Source organism: Camelina sativa, chromosome 15, assembly GCF_030686135.1.
Source record: "Camelina sativa cultivar CO46 ecotype springtype chromosome 15, ASM3068613v1".
NCBI classification, from domain to species: Eukaryota; Viridiplantae; Streptophyta; class Magnoliopsida; order Brassicales; family Brassicaceae; genus Camelina; species Camelina sativa.
Window position 1 is genome coordinate 14,934,976 of NC_141894.1, and position 21,690 is coordinate 14,956,665.

General features: G+C 37.8%; 4 protein-coding genes across 5 annotated transcripts; 1 reads left to right on the plus strand and 3 right to left on the minus strand.

The window, feature by feature from the left end:
- Positions 1 to 342: 342 nt before the first annotated feature.
- LOC147926653 (uncharacterized protein At4g02000-like) lies at positions 343 to 4,015 on the minus strand. Its single transcript, XM_087486724.1, has one exon. The coding sequence runs from the start codon at positions 1,726 to 1,728 to the stop codon at positions 691 to 693; it is 1,038 nt and encodes a 345-aa protein (XP_087342850.1). The 5' UTR covers positions 1,729 to 4,015; the 3' UTR covers positions 343 to 690.
- On the minus strand, positions 2,137 to 5,729 carry LOC109129340 (uncharacterized). The gene has a single exon (XM_087486723.1). The coding sequence runs from the start codon at positions 5,727 to 5,729 to the stop codon at positions 4,572 to 4,574; it is 1,158 nt and encodes a 385-aa protein (XP_087342849.1). The 3' UTR covers positions 2,137 to 4,571.
- A 3,044-nt stretch (positions 5,730 to 8,773) lies between these two features.
- Positions 8,774 to 13,838, minus strand: LOC104746877 (protein transport protein SEC23 E). 2 transcript variants are annotated; one of them, XM_010468418.2, is made up of 12 exons: positions 12,858 to 13,838; positions 12,578 to 12,751; positions 12,319 to 12,480; positions 11,701 to 11,843; positions 11,445 to 11,520; positions 11,153 to 11,322; positions 10,946 to 11,027; positions 10,242 to 10,319; positions 9,772 to 9,933; positions 9,419 to 9,682; positions 9,200 to 9,304; positions 8,774 to 9,110 (listed from the first exon to the last, which is right to left on the minus strand). In XM_010468418.2, exons 1-12 carry the CDS (start codon positions 13,605 to 13,607, stop codon positions 8,964 to 8,966), a joined length of 2,313 nt encoding a protein of 770 aa, XP_010466720.2. In that variant the 5' UTR covers positions 13,608 to 13,838; the 3' UTR covers positions 8,774 to 8,963. The 2 variants fall into 2 exon arrangements, with proteins under 2 accessions (XP_010466720.2, XP_087344492.1); XM_087488366.1 differs by lacking the exons at positions 12,578 to 12,751; positions 12,858 to 13,838 and having other exon boundaries at positions 11,701 to 11,847; positions 12,319 to 12,460.
- Positions 13,839 to 15,196: 1,358 nt separating this feature from the next.
- Positions 15,197 to 21,666, plus strand: LOC104746878 (kinesin-like protein KIN-12B). Its single transcript, XM_087488824.1, has 16 exons — positions 15,197 to 15,720; positions 15,936 to 16,070; positions 16,173 to 16,256; positions 16,348 to 16,473; positions 16,567 to 16,626; positions 16,723 to 16,776; positions 16,864 to 16,956; positions 17,269 to 17,364; positions 17,532 to 17,677; positions 17,932 to 18,081; positions 18,183 to 18,312; positions 18,400 to 19,659; positions 19,745 to 19,843; positions 19,934 to 20,086; positions 20,162 to 20,965; positions 21,074 to 21,666. The coding sequence occupies exons 1-16, from the start codon at positions 15,415 to 15,417 to the stop codon at positions 21,425 to 21,427; spliced, it is 4,050 nt and encodes a 1,349-aa protein (XP_087344950.1). The 5' UTR covers positions 15,197 to 15,414; the 3' UTR covers positions 21,428 to 21,666.
- Positions 21,667 to 21,690: the final 24 nt, after the last annotated feature.

Genomic DNA, 21,690 nt, shown 5'->3' on the forward strand with positions numbered 1-21,690 from the left:
ACTTCTTCCTAATTATTATGTCTTTATTTTTTTCCATAAAAATATATAGATTCAACTTTCAGTAGCTTCCACTTAAATGAGGTGCATCAATTAATGTATTGTATGGTGTATCAAATGTGATGATGGTACGTCCACTCATAGCCGTACGTCCCCTATATAATATACAGTATAAAATTTTGGTCTAATGGTTCAAAAATATTTTATTATGTTTTCCACGTGAGTTCATAACCAAATTCTTATGTCAACAAAAACTTTTTCTTTCGTTATTTTTATTTATTTAAGCTCTAAGAATCCTAAATATTTTTGTTTTCTCAAATGTGTTTTTTTTTCCCAAAAAGTTCCTTTTATATATCAAACCATATCTTCATCCTTACATGGAGAGACTGTTTTGGAGATTCAAAGTTATTACAGCAACCTTTAAAGACAACTAACTTTAGAAAACAACATAAACACGATAATTAGTTGGAAGATGATGAAGGAAGTCCATCGTCATCACACCACAGTAAGACCTCCCATACAATGAAGATCATTGTATCTAGTCTCAAAGCATACTTCATAAGCAAGAGTAATGACTGATTCAGACACACCATCTCCTCCTCTGCAAAAAGATTTCTTGTAAAGGTCTTCATGAATTTCTTCACAACCTTTAGCCTTCATCAAACATGAAGCTCAAACCACACCAAAAACTTTTCAAGGAGGTTCAGGATTCACTGGGTAGAACCTCACACCTGGATCCTTTCTGCATTGTCGAGTGTTTCTTGCAGGCTCCACTTGTATCTGCTTTCCTTTCCTTCTCTTAGAACTCTCACCCAGTTCAAGTTTTCCTTTAGCTTTTCTAGAATCTGAAGATTCTTTTAAAGATCTGGAGCTTGAGGAAGGACCCCTTTGGAGATGGTGAGCAGCCAGAAATTCCTCTAAAGAAGGTGCAGGATTAACCGGTCTTGGTGGTTGAGAGATGGGAGAGTAAGAGGATAACTCAGAGCTCTGCTCTGACTGAGGGTCTTCAGGGCCTCTGCGAAGATTAGAACCCTCGCTTTCTTCTCTAGCAGGAAAAACCGGAACCTCTAAGCAGTCCTCATGAACGATAGGGGGAGCCAGGAACGGACAATGATTAGAGTCATGATTGATACGGCAACAGTTGGTGCAGATCCGTATGAGTTTCTCATACTCAAAGCCAATCATGGCCCCTTCACCTGATTCAAATCTGACTCTTCTAAAAAACCTGAGACGGTCTGATATACCAATTCTGATCTTAAGTCTGATAAAAGCTATCTGCGTAGATGTCTCCTCATTGAAATCCAGTTCAACAACCTCTCCAAGAGTATTATTAGCAATAAACCGAACAGTTGTTTCAGACACATAAGGTAAGGGTATACCTCTTACTTGGACCCATAGGTCAATAGAGGTGAGGAAATCATCTGCAGGATAGTCTTCCCACCTTTGCAAAGCTACAAACCAGTTATTAAACAACCAAGGGCCCCTTCTGAGCACAGCTCTCAAATCAGACTCCGACCGGAACCGAAACTGGACAAATCTATCATCCAACACACGTCCATGCACCCTAGCAGATAAACCCCATGAGTTAGGCAGCGCAAGGATCACACGCCTAAGCTCTTGCTCGTTGGTATTAAGAGGACGCCCAATCAAACTAACCCTGTTTCTAGCAAGAACTCCAGCATAAGCTACATGTGGAACAAACAGTTCTGGGTCGTCTCGGCCCAGAACCATATACTACAGATCATTCCACAGTTCGTCAGACATTAGAAGGGTAAAAGAAAAGAGAAGGAAAGTTACAATATAAAAAGGAACCAAAGGAGGATAATATATAGGAGTAAATAAAAGTACTAAGGTAATATAGTACAAGAGTTTATTTGATAAGAGAAGAAAAGTCAAAGAAGACAAAAAGGAGAGCAAACCAAATAAAAAATGATTATAGAGAGATAGAATCACCGCTTAAAACCCAAAAAGTCTTCTGCTTTTGTTTTTTTCTGGGAAGATTCAAGACCCTAGTCAATCGATGAACGATAAACCCAAATATATATATATATATACCCATATTTAAAAAACTAGAAACGAGGAAAAAACCTGATAATGGAACAGAGAGAAATTGCTAGCTTATAGAAGTAGAAAGCACCCTTTGTTCATTCTCAAAAAAACCTTTCAACCATGTGGGGAAACCACAAGCCACATAAGAAGACAACCGCAGATCCAACGTAACACTATTTGCAATAAGAGTGGCCCCAATGTTACACATGGTAGGTTCATAAAGCAGAAACCAGTTTGGTTTATCTTTGCCAAGAAGGATAAGAGGCTCAATGAACCCTGCAAATGCAGGCCAGTGGCTAGGATTGTGCAACGCCTGTATAATTTCCAAAGAAGATGCCCCAAATGTAACATTCTCCACATGTAAACTTGCCATACTCTCTAAAGCCCATTCCCAACTCTTTATTTTAGCCTCAAAGACAGAGCAAACCGAAGCAAAGGACCGTCTACTGTGAAGAATGCCATTACCAACATGATCTCTCACCACCCAAGAGGCTCCCGACAAAGGAAATCTTTTGATGAAATTGAATACCAGAAATTTTACCTTCACTAGCAGCTTGATTGAAAAGGTGAACCAAAGCTTCAGTACAGAGCACAAACAAGAAAGGGGAAAGAGGATCCCCCTGTCTGATTCCTCTTTCAGGTTGAATTGAACCATAAGATTCTCCATTAACTAACACAGAATAGTTCACCGATGTTACACAGCCCATAACCCAAGCGATCCAACGTTCATGAAATCCTAGAGCAATAAGTATATCTTTCAAAAAACTCCATTCTACCCGATCATAAGCTTTTGACATATCAGTTTTAACCATCATAAACTCCTGAGAAACACTTGGAAGAGTGTGAAGACTATGAACAATTTCATGTGCTATTAAGATATTATCAGAAATCAGTCTTTCTGAGACAAAAGCAGCCTGAGTAGGAGAGACTATGGAAGATAAATGTTTTTTCAGTCTATGCACCAGAATTTTTGAGACAATCTTATAAATCACTGAGCACAAACTGATTGGCCTGAGATCCGACATTTTTTTTGGAGCTTGAATCTTGGGGATCAAACACAACAGCGTATGATTCCATTCCATCGGAAGATTCCCAGTGGTAAAAAACGAGAGCACCTCTTTATTGACCTGATCATGAATTGCTGGCCAAAACTTTTTGAAAAAGAAGCCAGTGAGCCCATCAGAACCGGGAGCACTCTCACTACTAATTGAGAAGGCAGCTTGGCGTATCTCAGAGACTGTAATGTCCTTAGAGAGGTCTTGATTCATACTGATTGAAACTCTCGGCTGAAAGTTATATAGTAAAGCACTAACCTGCGAAGGTGCAGATGATGAGAAAAGCTTAGAGAAATATTTAACAGCCACTTCACCTTTCTGTTGTTCACCAAATTGCTCGACACTAGTGTCATCTATAATGAAAGGTAAGGAATTTTTCATTCTAGCAGCTTTCACTGATGCTTGGAAAAATCTGGTATTCCTATCCCCATCAAGAAGCCATTTCTCTGTACTTTTTTGTCTCCAGTAAATTTCTTCTTCCCGGAATGCTATAGCAAGGTCTCTTTTAATCGCATTTATCCTTCTGAAGTTAGGCTTCAAGGTTTCATAGTGACTTGCTAACTCTTTTCTTAATCTTTTAATCCTGATCTCTGAGTTAGACCATGCTCGTTTCTTCCAGATGCCAATAGCCTTTCTGCAATTTTCAATTCTCGCCAGAACAGAGCAATCGGAACCTATTGTGCTCATTTCATTCCACGCTTTCTGGATTACTTCCAATAAAGAAGGATCCTCAGCCCATCTCTTGTCAAACCAGAATTGATTCATGAACAATTCTTTGTCACTTGTAAATTTAACCAAAACAGGCTTATGGTCTGATCCTAATTTCTCCAAAAACCACTGATGACTATTGGGAAATAAAGAAAACCAGGCAGGTTTCCCAAAGCATCTATCAAGTCTACACTGAATCCACTGTTTATTCCTAACGCCACCCCAAGTAAAACAATTTCCAGAGCTACCAAGTTCAGACATGTCACAATTAGCAAGAAAAGTTTGAAAAGGGTGAAAGGAACTTAGGTCTCGTAATGGTCCTCCCAACTTCTCTCCATTTGATAGTAAGGCATTAAAATCACCAAGCATACACCAGGCTTCTTTTCTTAACAAACCAAACTCTGAGATTTTATCCCAAACTAAGGAGCGAAGACCAATAACCGGATTCCCATAAACACAAGAAACATACCACATCTTTGAACCACTAGAAACTTTCATATCTATAAAGTTTTTGTCTACTCCCAAAAACTCAATATCAACACTATCTTTCCGAAAAAGAGCTAATCCACCACTAAAACCTTCTGGTTCAACAGTTCTAAGATTATTATAGCCTATCCAACCTTGAATCTTTTCCACAAAGCCAAAAGAGTTTTTTTGTCTCCATGAGGAATAAGATATCAGGGAAATGAGTTTTTCTCATTTCCTTGAGAAGACGAATTGTCCAAGGATTCCCCAGCCCTTGAACATTCCAGCATAATAAATCTATTGGTCTTGCGGCAGTTCACCTGGAACCACCGAATCATTGTCTCTCTGGAGACCTTTGGCCAACCCCTTTCCTGTTTCCTTTGCATCACTCTTTCCAGTAATATCAAGATTATTATCCAAAATTGAATCCATAGTTTTGATATTTTTATCTTTTCTGCCTTTGGAATTTTTTAACCAAGGCCTAGGCCTTTTCGACGAAGATATCACCTGCTGAGAACTTTTTGAGGAACTTGCTTCAAGACTACCCGCACAAAAGGTTGACGGAGAGCAATAAAAAGAGGAATCTTGATCTAAGAATTGTATGGGAACCTCTAAAACCGTGCTCTGGTTTATCATCCTATCAGCTTTGATTGCATCAGCTAAGACTTTTGAAGAAGAGAATCCTGCAGCAGATGAAGCTAAACCTGAAGATTGCGCCTCCTTGCCTTTCGATAGATCCTTTGTCACAGCCGATCTATCATCCACACGTTGGTGATCCTGAACAGATTGGATAAAAGGGCATCTAGGTTTGTCATGAGTCAGCCTCTGACACTGAAAACATCTTTTGCGAATCCTCTCATAATCTATTCCAATCTTAACTATAGTTCCATTCGGCAGTTGAAGCTCTTTAAAATTTCTCAAACCCTTGGACAGGTCAAGCAAAACTCTAACACACACAAAATCTCTGCTTTGTGCATCTGATTCATCGAAAGGAACTTCTAGTACCTGTCCTAGACACCCAGCTAATTCCGTAATAGTATCCTTGGTGTAGTGATTCACAGGGATATTACGAAGCCTAATCCAGACGGGTAAAAACATTAGATAATCAGAAGGAGGATCTTCAACCCATCTCTCCATCACAACTCCCCAATCATCTTGAGTCCAAACCCCAGTCTTTAAAATTTCGTTTATATCTTCTTCGTGTTTGAAAATAAACTGAAAACGATCGCGTGATAAAGCTATTCCTCTAACCCTGTCATATAATCTCCAAATCCTTGGCATCTCTAAGATCCAATTTGCCATTCGCTGATTCTCAGGGTTCAGAAAGCGACCCAGGATGCTTCTCTGATTTCTTTCAGAGGCACTAAACTTAGGCTGATTAGATAAAACCAGAGGCTTATCTATTTCTTCCTCAATTGACATCTCTTGAAGATATTGATCCAATTGCTTCTCCATAAAGATGAACTGAAGCAAGGGGGAAGAAATAAAAACCACCAGCGGGGAAGCAAGGAACTTACCGAAACAGAAACTGAAGAATTAAAAGGAGGAAAACCCAGATTTTATGATTGTCTGAAGCCGGACAGAAAACGTTGATATCTCCGGATAGCGCTCTGCTCAGTAAACTAAACTCGAGAGAGAAATCCTTAAGCCCACAAGAAATTGGGACGGCGGCTTTATTAACGGCAACGAAGAAACGGCCAAAGCACCAGCTAAGTGAGAGAACAGAGCAAACCTTCCAACGAAGTCTATGTTTCTCAAATGTGGGGATACCCGTACACACCTCAAAAGTGCGAATTGCTGTCTGTACAAAGAGTGCCAATTTAGACATGTACCCTAATACATTTCTAATTTCATACATGTACTCACAAAATCGAGCCAATTACAAAGTCCACGTTAACGGATTTAAGTCAACCGTAAGTCAACCGTTAGAGATGCTGACTCAGAATCCACGTGTATGCAAAACGACGCCGTTTTGATACGTTTTCCTCGCAAAAAATTTTGTGGACATTCCACACTCTGGGAGATTCAAACCCTCAATCTCGATCATTACCAGCATTGGACTTAACCAATTGATCCCACAACAACACTCGGTAAAATCATACAATTATATTCTTATAAACCTAAGGTAGCATCTAAATCGAAAAAGAATGTGGGAAATCCACACTCCCGTGGGTCGAACCCGCGTCCTCAGATTTTAATAGCAAGGACATAACCAACTGATCCAACAACATCACTCGATATATCACACAATGTTATCTTTATAAAGCGAAAAGAAATCTAAGTCCCAACTAAAAAACCAAAATCAATTTTAGTGTAACCAAATAATTTGATTTTATTTTCTCAAAAGTTTTTAATATAAACAGATGTATTAAATTAGACATAATCTAAAAAATTTAGATTAAAAATATGAATTAATTAATCTAAATTTTTTAGATTAATTATTTTTTTAGATTAATTTTTAATGAATTAAAGAAAAAATAGGATATATTAAAATTTAGATGTAAAAATATGTCCTATTGAGAACATCTGAGGACGTTTACATTAAAAAATATATCCTATTTTTTTCTTTAATTCATTAAAAATTAATCTAAAAAAATAATTAATCTAAAAAAATTTAGATTAATTAATTCATATTTTTAATCTAAATTTTTTAGATTACGTCTAATTTAATACATCTGTTTATATTAAAAACTTTTGAGAAAATAAAATCAAATTATTTGGTTACACTAAAATTGATTTTGTTTTTTTAATTGGGACTTAGATTTCTTTTCGCTTTATAATGATAACATTGTGTGATATATCGAGTGATGTTGTTGGATCAGTTGGTTATGTCTTTGCTATTAAAATCTGAGGACGCGGGTTCAACCCACGGGAGTGTGGATTTCCCACATTTTTCTTCGACTTAGATGCTACCTTAGGTTTATAAGAATATAATTGTATGATTTTACTGAGTGTTATTGTGGGATCAATTGGTTAAGTCCAATGCTGGTAATGTTCGAGATTGAGGGTTCGAATCTCCCCGAGTGTGGAATGTCCACAAATTTTTTTGCGAGGAAAACGTATCAAAACGGCGTCGTTTTGCATACACGTGGATTCTGAGTCAGCATCTCTAACGGTTGACTTAAATCCGTTAACGTGGACTTTGTAATTGGCTCGATTTTGTGAGTACGGGTATGAAATTAGAAATGTATTAGGGTACATATCTAAATTGGCACTCTTTGTTTGTACAGGCAGCAATTCGCACTTTTGAGGTGTGTACGGGTATGAAATGGCCCTTTTCCCCTCAAATATGTTTATACAAGTCTTTTTGTATTTGTATATTATAATTTATTTTTCATGTTTATAGTGGTGTAAAAGTTGATGCTTAACTTGCTACATTTTGATTTTTTTTTATAACATATATAAAGACTGATTCTTGTTTAGTTTTCCTGTTATATGAATATTGGTTAATATTTATGTTTTCTGAATTTGTAAAAAAAATTCAAAAAATGATTTTATATATGAATATGAATTTTAAGAAAAAAAAACACAAAAATTAAGATCTTTCAGACATAAAATCGTTGTTTTAGACCTCTTTATTATTTTCTTCTTTATTTTATATATATATATATATATCTATATAATTATATGTTAATTATCATTTAAAAAATAATTACACTTTAAAACTTGCCTTAAGTAAGCCCATAGAAAGGCTGGCACGGCACTGCGTCCACTGTTTAATTTAAATTTATGTTGTTTTTACACCATTTTTTAAGAAAAAAACATGTAAACAAAAATCCAAGTAATAATATGAGTACACTAGGATAAAAACTCACGCGTATTTTGTATTTTGGTTAGTTAATGAAATTTAATTAGTTCTTATGTATATAATGAAACCATCAAAAATGTATGCCAAAGGTTTCTGCCGGATTTGTTATCAACTTATCATAGTTTGTCTTATCTTTTGTGATATTTTGCAATCTTGTAGTTGATTTGAGTGATAAGTTGTATAATCAATCACAAAGGCAGCGGCAAAATCCGACATTATATACATGGAGGAGGGGGTGCTCGTGCTGCTGTCGGGGATGGTATATTGACTACCTGCCATCTGGTTTGTAATGAGAAACGTTGTATTAGATTCAATTGCAGTAGATTAGTGAGTAATTTAATATTAACTTGTGCAAACGATGTTGTGTTTTCTTTCTCTTCATAATTCAAGGAATTAAGGATGACAAAGTCTCGCAATTATGATTGTGAATATTTCGCGTTTGACAATGTCTGTCTACAGAAACTAACAGCTGGCAATAGAGTTTGGTTTTGTGACAGACTCACAACTCACAACATCATACGTGATTATCATTTGGTTCATGCAATTGCAAACTATAACGCGCTATATTTCCAATATGACGTATAACAGCTCAAACCTAAGCGAAGTCCAGCGCGCGCAACTGTATCATAATAAACAACATGTACTGTAATCCAACCTATACGAGGTTCGCAATTTGATTAGGATTAAGATATGCATGGTACAAAACTTAGTCTTAAATCAGGAAAAATACCAAAGTTCTTGAACAAAAACATAATATTACAAGACAATTTTTTTTAATAAAGACAAAATTAAAAGTTTTCAATGTTAGTTGATGAGTTAAGAAAAAAAAAAAAAAAGACTTTGTTCAAAAAAAGACTTTGTTCAAAAAAAACAATGACTACTCAAGATTGCACGGCGAGCTTCTGAAGATGTTCAAAGAAGACTTGAAGGCTCACGTCGTCTGTGAATATCACATCTGACCCTGTTGACATCTCGTTTGCGTTGTTGTATGTTGCTGATGGATTCAGCTTAGCTAATAGAAACCTCGCCTGCATTTTCCCATTCAAATCTAGTGAGATGCAAAAACCAAAATTGAAGCTGACAATTACATGAAGACATATAGATAAAGACAAATGACCTGCGAGCCGTGCTGATCACAGACAACTAATCTTGGGACAGGGAAACGCTCCCGGACTATCATCTGGGAATCCTCTTGTGGAGCTTGCAATAACTCAGCAAAAGCCTATCTCACAAAAATCGTAATAGCTAGTCAGTCACTGGAAGATTAGTTATTCAACCACAATGAGATGGTTCTGCATCATGAAAAAATCTATTTGTCACAGCTAGTTAGTAGTACCTGGTGTTCAGACTGATGATGATAACCCATGTTTCGCCATTGTGCTACAGTCATTCCATGGAAGACAACAACACTAAAGTATGCATCTAACAAAAGAATTCGATCGGCTGCAATGGAAGCCACATCTAGCAAAGCTGGTTGAGGTGGTGAGTGGAATGAATACATTGTCAACGACGGTTGGATCATGACAGTTGCATTCGAAATATTCTCCCGGTTTAACAACATGCAGAAGTATGCGGTTTCATCAGGGCTATTGTTAAACACCTGCCATCATCACAACCCCGCAAAAGAAAACATGACACTAAGCTAATGATATGATGAGCACAAACCATGACATGTAAAAGCAGTGGTACCTGAACAAACTGCGATCGCCGCAGATTAAATATAAACTGAGGAAATAACGAAAAATAGGGATTCAGCGTGAAGGAGGTTGGATCATCCTTTCTATAGTCTCCAAACTTTGAACAAAGACGAATCAGATTCCGATCTAACCACCGAGTAGCATCAAATCCCTCCTGCGAAAAAAAAATGATGAATTGTATAAACAAACATGACTTGCTGATAGGCGCGCCTTAGATAACTAGTCCCTGCAGTATTTTCCAAGGAACATTTTGGATCCTCCTAGTTCAGATTACAATATATTATACAGCTGTGTCAACAATAAACTTTGAATGTCTTTCGTATAAATACTCACTAGGTTTCCTGGTGAGTATTTTCCCAAGGAAAGACACATATTTAAAAACATTGCCAGCATTAAGAGGTTACGCCCGCACAAAAACAAAACAAAGCAACTACCAAACTGAAGCTGTCTACTGTGACGTACCTCTGACTCCATTTTCAAAGAAGCTAATCTAGCCATTACCACAGCAGCAGTTTCTTGATCAAACCCATGCACAAGTTCCTGAAAAATATATAACAATCGGTAAAATAGAATGTTAGCTCACTAGGAAGCTTTTAGGCTATAAAAAATCCTGCATTGCATTTTTTGATGGTTATTTGCATAATCCTACACCATGGGCCCATGTCTAAAATTCATCTCATGGAAACTAAAAAAAACAAACAATGCAAATGGATAGGCTGGTATGTGTATCAAAATGTTTGTCAGAATTTGCTTATTATTCCATATAAATTATATATGATGATACATTAGTGATGGATTGTTTCTGATTAGCCACAAGGAATGCCAAAATATACGACTAATAGTACTGACAAGAATGCAAGAACTAAGACTTACTGCCTATCAGTAGTAACTGTAACAGTATAATTGATGGAAATCTGTGGTAGTATATTATATAGCACTAATTTGAAAATTGTAGTCAAGGAAAGAGTACAGTAAAAACATGTTCTAGTCCTAACGGTGATACTAAAAGTACAGTAAAGTTCAATTAAATGAAGCAAAACCCAAAGAGTTGGCCTACCCTTTACTATGGATTCAGAGAATAGGTCATGATGAAAAAAAAAATTCAAATTGCTTATCAATTGAAACTAAAGTCATAAATTTATGAATAAAGCAAAAACAGGACAAACCTCTGAACTCACAGCACTGTCTATCCACTGTCTGCATACAGTAGTAACCCGAAGCAATGTTTGACCCTCAGGGTTTTGGTAACTGCAATTAAGTGAGCAACATGATACTTCCGATAATGACGCCCACAATGTGATGCAGAAAGGCACGGACTTGAAACAACAACAAAAAAACAGATAAATACAAGACTAAAACACTGCCCAAAGTACCTTGTGAGAAACTGCAAATAAAACTGTGGATTCGCAACTCCTGGAGAATTTGACCCGCTTGAAGATATGTCAAAAAATACTGTCAAACACGTACTTTTATCAAGGCCACACAACCTCCAAGCAGAAGTATTCCCCTCTCCAATAACCGTGTCAGCAACACTAGTACCTTTCTGAAAGGATTCAAATAAAAGAAAATTCCAATTTAGTTGAGAAGAGATAGCTTTGTTCATCTCACAAATTACTATCAATGCATTTTTTAAAGAAGGGTATATTCAAGGACTCCATATTTAACCTTCTCTAATGATGAGCATGGCCCAATAGCCCCTTGAATTTTGATGTCCTGTGAACAACAGATCTCAAGCATCCCACTAGATATAAACGATTTAAGGTCAGTTTATATTGAAGTACGCACATAGTTTTATTTCTTACACATATGCTTGAAGCCTATGATACTCAATAAACGAGAAAGGTTATTGCATTGCCAAAAATTTCTCTATCATGTAAGAATAGATCAAAGAGAGTGATGCATCAGCAAAGTAGAAACTTACTTAAAGCAGAGGCCAAGAGCCTGATCGCCATCTTCAAATACCCGCTTGAAGGAATCTTTGAATACGGAATGGCCAAAACTTTCAGACAGAACAACAAGGCCACCAGTTCTTTCAACTGCAACTTTCATCTCAGCAACCCCAACCTAACTATATCCAAAATGCAACAGCAGAAACAATTATAATTAGATATCCAATTATAGTTATCAGAAATGAGAGCATGACAATATACAACAAGCAATGCCTTATGTTGACTAAAGATAGAAACTATTGGAAGAAACACAGTGGAGAAAAAACATCATCAAAAACAGGAAATTGAGAGGATTAGTTAAACTGATATCACAGGCTAGTTAACAAAATTGAGGACAAGTGAGAGGATTCACATTTTTTATATATATATTGACCATGTTAAGTTTGACAAACAGTTGTAAAACTTATTGCATTATCAAGACCACACTGCTAGACACAAGAATAAAAGATGCATTTCATTTTCTAGATTTCCAGCTACAAAAAATACAAAACAGTATTGCAAAAGCAACTAATACAAACTGCAAAATGAAACTTGAAGAAGTAATTCAGAGCATTGTGCACCAATGATTTATTATCATGTCAAAGTAATACCTGATCAAGTGCAGAAGCAAAAAGGTCTAGCACATGACCCTGAGTGACTAGTTGTTTCGCGATGCTATCATAAAACTTGACAGCCTTCTTATAGTAAGGAGCGGCATCTTTATCTACGTCTTTGTGAGAACGCACAGGATCCGACAAATCTTTTGAGACAATCTGTACAAAAGAGATTAGAAAGAAGACTTTTACCAAGACTCACAAACATGCTTCATACACATGCTCACAGTGCCAACAATCATCAACAGGCACTAACCGTTCCAGGGCCTCCTGTACATGGACCTCCGATCAAAGCAACAATTCTAGCCCCAGTTCCAGGCAAGCAAGCTCCAAGCAATCCTGCAGCTACACTCAATGCCACACCTGTGCATCGTTGGGAACGATGACCTGGCTGAACCGGCCACTGATCACTTTGTAGCTCATCCAAAAGCTGCATACAAAACATCATCCACAGAATCAGATATAAAAAAATTCCAACTTGACAATCAACACTAGCTAAATGATAAATAATTTTCAAAAAAACAAATTTTACTTACAGAGTTGAGAGTGAATTCACAATCCGAGGCAGGCAACAAGAATCTATTCAAACCAGAACCATTTTGAGCTACTTTAGGATGATATCCAGAAACAGGACCTCCTCTCCTCGAAGAAGCTCCAAGTCCCAACTGATCCAAAACCTGATCTTTCGAAATCTCTTTATCCCCTTTAAAAACGAAAACTTTAGACATCTCAGAGAATCCCAACTCATGTACATGAGACTGAGTACCAAACGACACAAACCCAACCAAAGCCTTCTCAGGAAGCAATCCAATCGCCTGCTTAACCGCAGATTTAGCAAAATCCAATTCCTCTTCTATCATACAAGTATCAAGAACAAACACAAACACCGCCTGAGACGGAACCACCTCCCCATTCCTATGATCATGCGGAGGAGGAAGCGTGTATTCAAGAGTAGTATACTGAGGATAAAGCTCACCAGGGAGATTAGTCTCAGAGATCACATGGTAATGAGGCGGGAAATGATTACGCTGAAAGCAAAAGGGACAGATCCAGAGCTTCGCTGTGAAATCGACTTGCGCGTATGCGTTTAACGCTGCGGAGCAGGTTCGGCAACGGAGAGGAGCATAAGGAAGGGTAGGGATATCGGGATGTCGCCGGATCGGAGAAATGGAAGCGGCGAGTGGGATCACGCATTTGCTTGCTTCGGCTTTGGAACGTGGCCAGACGTTCCATGTCATACGAACTCCATCGATTCCTTCTAGATCTGTGTTTGCTGTCTCCGCCATTGTTGTGACTTCAGATCAGATCAGAGGATTCGAGTTCTTTGTCTCTTTTTTTTTTGTTTCTTTGACCAAAGAAACTTAAAAATCTCAGCTCTTAACGTTTTTTGTTTTGTTTTGTTTATAGCAACTGAATTAAACACTCTGTTTATTAGCTTTTTATTCACGTTAAAGATTGTGTGTAAAATTTATTTCTTTTTTGGGGGTCTTTAATCTTTTCATTTGACTGTCTTATTCATTTTTTTGGGTAAATATTTATATATATATATATATATATATCTTTATTTTATAAATCACAAGTCATATCACCAATAAAATTCTGCCAAATAGACATTTATTCTATATTTTTATTAAAATAAATAAATAACAAAAAAATGTACATCCTGTAAAAAAAAAATAAACCAAAAAAAATTGTAAAAAAAAAACTAAATCCCTACTTGAAATCGTTAGCTTGTGAAAGTATCCATCTAAACATTTTTAGGGTTGTGTTTTCACCTGTTCACATTTTTTCATCACAATATTTTGTTTCAATAGTTGTTATTTTTACAGTCAGTTATGTTTATTTAAAAGTTTATGCCTTTTGAACTGTAATATATTGAATATCTATTCAATAATTTTTGTGGCATTCACAACACACAAGGATTACGGTGACCTTCCACACCACATGCATTACAAGTAAAAGTGACTACTCGTAACAAGAGGTTGAGGCTATCTGGCTATGCTTATGGTGCTTTAACTAGGATATAGTGAGTAGTGGTGGTGGGTTCGCCATACAAATTAGATCATATCGTGCAACGAATAAAGACAGACTTGGAAAGATCATTTTGACATAAATGGCAGTCGTAGTTTCCATTGGTGAAGATCTTGGGAAAGTGACTGCACAGGAGTGGGTGGTTAAGATAGGGAACTATACATTCCATGTGCATCGAGAAAGGGCACTCCAGACAGATGATACCATCTTTACTTTCTTCTGATCCGCACAACAAGCAAAACATGACACAAGGATTCGTACATAACAGAGGATGATGATGAAACGGCATGAGTTTGTTCGTGCTTTGAATTTTTTCACCACCAATAGTAAGAAAAAAGTGGAACTCTTCATTTCTCACTGTTTTCTACCTGCTCAATCAGATTGTGTCCTGTGTGGTTTTTGTGAGTAAAGTCGAGCTTAAGCACATATTGGATAAAAAAAAAAGCACATATTGGATCAACTAGCTTTCCTAAATCGTCCTCGCTCAGCAAGAGAATGTTCTTTGCGATTAGGTCAAGGAAGTAACAGTTGAAGCGATCTTCAGCTACTGATTGATATGACAATATGTTTTATTTGCATAGTTGCAAACGTCTAGGAACTCGTGACAAATGAAAATTGTGTGGTTGGTTATTAGGAATTTTTTTAAGTCGGTTTAAAAGTTTGGAATGGACTATTATTGGGCTTCATTTATAAGCCCAACCCAACACAATCTAAAAGCCACGTGCCACGTGAGATTCATTATCATATCTTAAATAAAATTACTCAAACGGTCGAACAAAATCATGGGCCCTAACTTGATCTCATCCGTTGGATTTTAATCTCACGATCAACGTCGGATACAGATGAATAATAAAAGATAGGAATAAACAAACATGTGGTTCTCGATCTAGAAATTCAAATTCTCGCCATTAACGGCTCTCTCAAACTCTCTCCTCTCTCTCTCTCTTTCTCTCTCTTCCCTTCTTCCTCGTTACTTTGCCCGAAACACTGATTTGTTGCAGAAGCAGATCTTGCTCTTCCCTCTCTTCTTTAGGGATTCGTATCGGTTAATCCGCAGAGAGAATGAAGCACTTTATGATGCCAAGAAACGCTATCTTTAGGGATATGGGAGAGTCCCAATCGCAATCGCAATCGCCCAACCCTAGCTTGAAGAAATCGAAGTCTCGAACGAAGGTGAGATCTTCTAAAGAGAATGCTCCACCTCCGGATCTGAACTCGTTGATGCCTGACCACAGATCGTCTCCAGCGAAACTGAAGAGTCGTTTGCCTCCGCGTCCGCCGTCGTCTAATCCCCTTAAACGGAAGCTAATTGCTGAGGCTGCCGCGGATATTGGAGTAGCGGCTGGGGTTTCAGACTCTGGTGTCAAGGTAGTTTGATTCTTATGAATTTTTGATTTTCTTGCCCAGAAATTGGAAAATGTTCGATAATAAAAAAACCCTAATTTGTTGGATGAGTTTGGTCAAAATTAAGTTCCAGATTCTAAAATCCCTAATTTCTTGATTGCTATTAGTTACGGTTAGTTCGATTTGTCTTAGTAGTGTTTAAAGCTACTCAATTCGAGCTCTTGTCTCGTTTTTTGTAGGTTATAGTCAGAATGAAGCCTCCAAGCAAAGGTGAGGAAGAGGAGATGATAGTTAAAAAGATCTCCAACGATGCCCTCACTATCAATGAACAGACTTTCACTTTCGACTCGATTGCTGACCCGGAGTCAACTCAGGCAAGTATTTAGTTTCATTATTGGGGTGTCATTGTATCTACTTACTTATCTTATGATTTACTTAGGCTAAGGTCTTTGTATATTTTCTTGTCTTCTTTGCAGGATGAAATCTTTCAGCTTGTGGGAGCCCCTCTTGTAGAGAACTGTCTTGCTGGATTTAACAGTTCTGTTTTTGCCTATGGACAGGTAGTCATTATTTTCCAATGTGTTTCTTTGGGATTGTATTGCTTTTCTTAAACCAGGTTTGTTTGTAATTCTAACATTTTGCTTTCTTCAGACTGGTAGTGGGAAAACGTATACCATGTGGGGTCCTGCAAATGGATTGTTGGAAGAGCATCTTAGTGGTGACCAAAGAGGATTGACACCACGTGTCTTTGAGTTGCTCTTCTCCCGTATCAGTGAGGTGATGATGCCTTGGTGTTGTTGTTTACATTCTGTTCGTTTCATTTTTGCTAAAGAGGCAGTACATTCAAAATTTTATTTCTTTTGTTTGCAGGAGCAAGCAAAGCACGCTGAAAGGCAGCTCAATTACCAGTGCCGCTGTTCGTTTCTCGAGGTTTGATGAGTGTATTCTACTATAGATTTTGTGCTTATTATGTTTAATTTCTCAAAGCTTGATATACATGGTTCCCTTTCCCATTTTTTATTGCAGATATATAACGAGCAAATAACAGATCTTTTGGATCCGAGCCAAAAAAACCTGATGGTAACAAGAACTTGTAACTTCAACTTGTTTCATTTTGTAAGGAAGAGAACCTGGATTCATCTTTTTTTTTAATTAATATTGCACCAGATTAGAGAAGATGTCAAGTCCGGTGTTTATGTTGAAAATCTGACTGAGGAATACGTGAAAAACTTGAAGGATTTGTCAAAGCTTCTGGTTAAGGTTTGTTATATCATTTCATTTCATGTTCCTCTCTGGAATTAATCCCCTTCTACTTTGAAAGATTTCTAGAGTAAATGATAAAAACGTACTTCCTAGGTGTGATATCATTGTTTTTATCCTAAACTTTTAAAAGATGGGATGCATAACTTTGGTTTCTTATAAAGAAAAATTGTCTACACTGCAGGAACTGCAATACTGTGTATTGTGCCAAAGTGTGTCAAAGTCTTGCAGTGTAGACAATCTGAACTATTTTGTTGCGTGCTTTGAAATGAGTATCTTCAATAATAATGCTTGAGTTTTAAACTGTCGCAGGGCTTGGCAAACAGAAGGACTGGGGCAACAAGTGTAAATGCAGAGAGTTCAAGGTCGCATTGTGTATTTACTTGTGTTGTCGAGTCCCACTGCAAGGTGGGCTGTTCTTCTTTATTACATTGTTCATATTATTTGGCAACTGCAAGGTTTTAAAACTAGGCTATGATGCTGAGATGCTTACTACTGTAGCAATTATATAGATAATTTTATTATGGGTTAATGTCAATCTATATCTAACTGTATTTCAATGTAATATGTAACAGAGTGTTGCAGATGGTCTAAGCAGCTTCAAAACAAGTAGAATAAATCTTGTTGATCTGGCTGGTTCAGAAAGGCAAAAGTTAACCGGTGCAGCAGGTGATCGTTTAAAGGAAGCTGGGAATATAAATCGATCACTTTCTCAACTTGGGTAAGATCAGAATAATCTACGTATAGATAGGCTGCTTATTAATTTTCTTTACCAGTCAATCCTGCATTTTTTTTCCTTTCTCTCGAGAGTATGCATTTGAATCTGGATTTTATTGAAATGAACACAATTTGAAAATGATGGTTGTAATTTCTGACTTCTATGCCAGATCTTTTACCTTGACATTTTTCAGATGTTATTCTGTACAGTCTGAAACTAAGATCAATGTAACCCACAGAGTTTTTAATTACATGCAGGAACTTGATCAACATTCTCGCAGAAATTTCACAAACAGGGAAGCAAAGGCATATACCCTACCGAGATTCCAGGTTGACATTTCTATTGCAAGAGTCTCTTGGTGGGAATGCGAAGTTAGCTATGGTTTGTGCAGTTTCTCCCTCGCAAAGGTAAATTAAGAACCCATACGAGTATCACGTAAGAAATCTGTGTTCCAGAAATTATTTTATTCTCCATTTTTCTGAAAAAAAACTGGCATCACATATTGCAGTTGTAGAAGTGAAACCTTCAGTACCTTGAGATTTGCTCAGCGTGCAAAAGCGATACAGAACAAGGCTGTTGTCAATGAAGTAATGCAGGATGATGTAAATTTCTTGCGGGAAGTGATACGCCAGCTTAGGGTATGCATTCTTTTGCTTATCTCATAAAACATAGATACAACCCAACTAATGTAATATCTAATGTAATATTTAATGTAAACCGCACAGGATGAACTGCAAAGGGTGAAGGATAATAATAACAACCCAACTAACCCAAATGCATCTTACACCACGTCCTGGAATGCGCGTAGAAGTCTGAATTTGTTAAGAAGCTTTGGCCTGGGTCATCCCAAGTCATTACCAATTAGAGATGATGATGGGGATACTGAGATGGAAATTGATGAGGAGGCTGTTGAAAGGCTTTGTGCTCAAATGGGTTTATCGCCACCTACCGAGGAAAACAATCAGGACATGAGCAGAGTAGAGAAAATAGTTTCATCATTGGCCCTAAAGGATGAATCTTACAGAAACTCCCACCTTAAATCATCTGATGTCCAATCTACTGAAAAGAAGCTTTCTGAAGATACAGATGTTAACATGGAGGACGCATGTTGCCAAACTGAGAACAGTGGGTCAGAGACTGAGAATGCGTTAACTGTGGCAGAAACTAGCATCACAACAGATCAGATCAAAGCACCTGTGCAAACTATGGATGATGGTTCGAGTGCACAGCCTGCTTCCATAACCAATTCTCTTCATTCTTGTATTAGTGACACAAACCAGGGAAAATCACCAAGCAAGGCGGACAACATTCAAGACTTGGTTCTCGAAGCTGATGTTTCTGCAATTGTATCAGTAGCTGATACATCAAATGATACAGAACAGGTCACAGTAAGTCCTGTGTCGCCTTGCCTTAGCATAGATCTAGTTAGTGCTTCTCCTGAACTAGTACCTCCCACTGAGAGCGCTTCTCCTAAGATTAGAAATAGCAGGAAAAGCTTGAGGACAACGTCAATGTCCACCGCATCACAAAAGGATATTGAGAGAGCGAACCAGTCGACTACAGAAGTTGTGGAACCTTCTCCGGCTATGTCCACAGAGATATTAAACCTATATAGTGCTTTGTCTACAAAGAAAAGTGAAGCTTTTCCTGTGCCAACTAGGCAATTGGCAGCTAGCCTCCACAGAGGCATGAAACTTCTTGACTCTTATCGCCAGAGTACAGCTCATAGACGGTCGACATTCAGATTGTCCCACAAAGCTCTAGAATGCAAGCCTTCAACCGTTTTAAGTAAGACTGATGTAGGTGTGCAGACTTATCCCGAAGCTGATATAATAGTGGAAGAGAACCCCAAAGAAGTACTGTGCAGTAAATGTAAATGCAGCGCAGAATGTGATGCCCAAGAAATAAGTGACAATTCTAATCTTCCGTTAGTACCTATTGACAACTCAGAAGATTCAGAAAAGTCCAATTTCCAAGTTCCTAAAGTAAGAATTGTGGCTTTCATTTAGAGCATTTCTTTCCGCATTTGTATAGTTTAATAATATGATAGGAGTTTCTTGCACCTTACAGGCAGTGGAAAAGGTACTAGCAGGGTCTATCAGACGAGAAATGGCTATGGAAGAGTTCTGCACTAAGCAAGCCTCTGAAATATCACAGCTTAATCGGCTGGTATGATTCTTGCTTCTGTTCTGTTGGTTAGCTTCTCTACTTTCGACGTATATAGGAAACATCTCTAATTGTCTCTGGAAAATTAAACAGGTGCAACAGTACAAGCATGAGAGAGAGTGCAATGCCATAATAGGACAAACAAGGGAGGACAAGATTGCTCGCCTTGAAAGCCTCATGGATGGCGTGTTATCTAAAGATGATTTCCTGGACGAAGAATTTGCATCTCTAATGCATGAGCATAAGGTAAATTTTTGTGTTCCATTATTTAGAATATTACTGAATCAATGGAGAAATGTTTTCTTACATATAATTCTGCAGCTTCTGAAGGACATGTATGAGAATCACCCTGAAGTATTGCAGACGAGGATTGAGTTGAAACGAGTGCAAGAAGAGCTCGAAAGTTTCAAGAACTTCTATGGTGACATGGGAGAAAGGGAAGTATTATTAGAAGAGATTCACGATTTAAAGGCGCAGCTACAATGTTACACTGACCCTTCTCTTACATCAGCTCGCAAAAGAGCTTCCCTGCTTAAGCTAACATACGCTTGTGACCCTAATCAGGCTCCGCCACTTAACACCATTCCTGAGTCAGTAGATGAGAGTCCTGAGAAGACACTAGAACATGAAAGACTTCGTTGGACTGAAGCCGAGAGCAACTGGATCTCTCTTGCTGAGGAATTAAGAACTGAGCTTGATACCAATAGGTTGCTAATGGAAAAGCAGAAACGTGAACTGGATACGGAGAAAAGATGTGCAGAAGAGTTGACGGAAGCAATGCAGATGGCGATGCAGGGTCATGCACGGATGATTGAACAATATGCAGACCTGGAAGAGAAGCATATCCAATTACTTGGAAGGCATAGGAGGATTCGAGAAGGAATTGATGACGTCAAAAAGGCGGCAGCCAGAGCAGGAGTCAAGGGAGCTGAGTCTAGATTCATAAACGCACTTGCAGCAGAAATTTCAGCTTTGAAGGTGCAAAGAGAGAAGGAGGCACAATACTTCAGGGATGAGAACAAGAGTCTCCAATCACAATTAAGAGATACAGCTGAAGCTGTTCAAGCTGCAGGAGAGTTACTTGTTCGACTTAAAGAAGCTGAAGAAGGATTGACACTTGCACAGGTACATTTAAAACTATTTTCTAGAATCTCACCCTCATCTGCCATTTTTCAGTTATTAATCTCATCACATTACTCTTTACTTTAACCATTATGGCTTGTGTATTCGCAGAAACGGGCAATGGATGCAGAGTATGAAGCAACAGAAGCATATAAAAAGATGGACAAACTGAAGAGGAAATACGAAACCGAAACCAGCACTATTAACCAACAACACATTGCAGAGCCACAGAATCCCGTGGAATTATTGCAAGCTTCTTTTGATGGCGATGCTATGGCCAAATATGATGAACAAATGGAGCCATCAACAAGTTCTGGTGATCACCAATGGAGAGAAGAGTTCGAGCCATATTACAAGAAAGACGAAGAGTTGTCAAAGCTCGAGCCATATTACAAGAAAGACGAAGAGTTGTCAAAGCTCGCGGAACCCTCTTGGTTCTCAGGGTATGACCGATGCAACATATAATTTCGTTTCCACAACAGTTTTTTTTTTCCTGTAATGTGTGTATAGAAAAAGAAAGACATGTTGGGGTTCTTCTCTGATTCTGTGAGATTTAGATCTAAAACTTGGCTCCATTGTCGTACTTGTACCCTTTTCATGTATTTCCTATGTGCTACAAACTCATTTTTACAATTCATACATTTTTTTGTACTCGTCCATCTCTCATGTAAACGATGTTCCTTGTAAGAGAATTTTATTGATCACATTAGTGGAGATAATAAAGAATC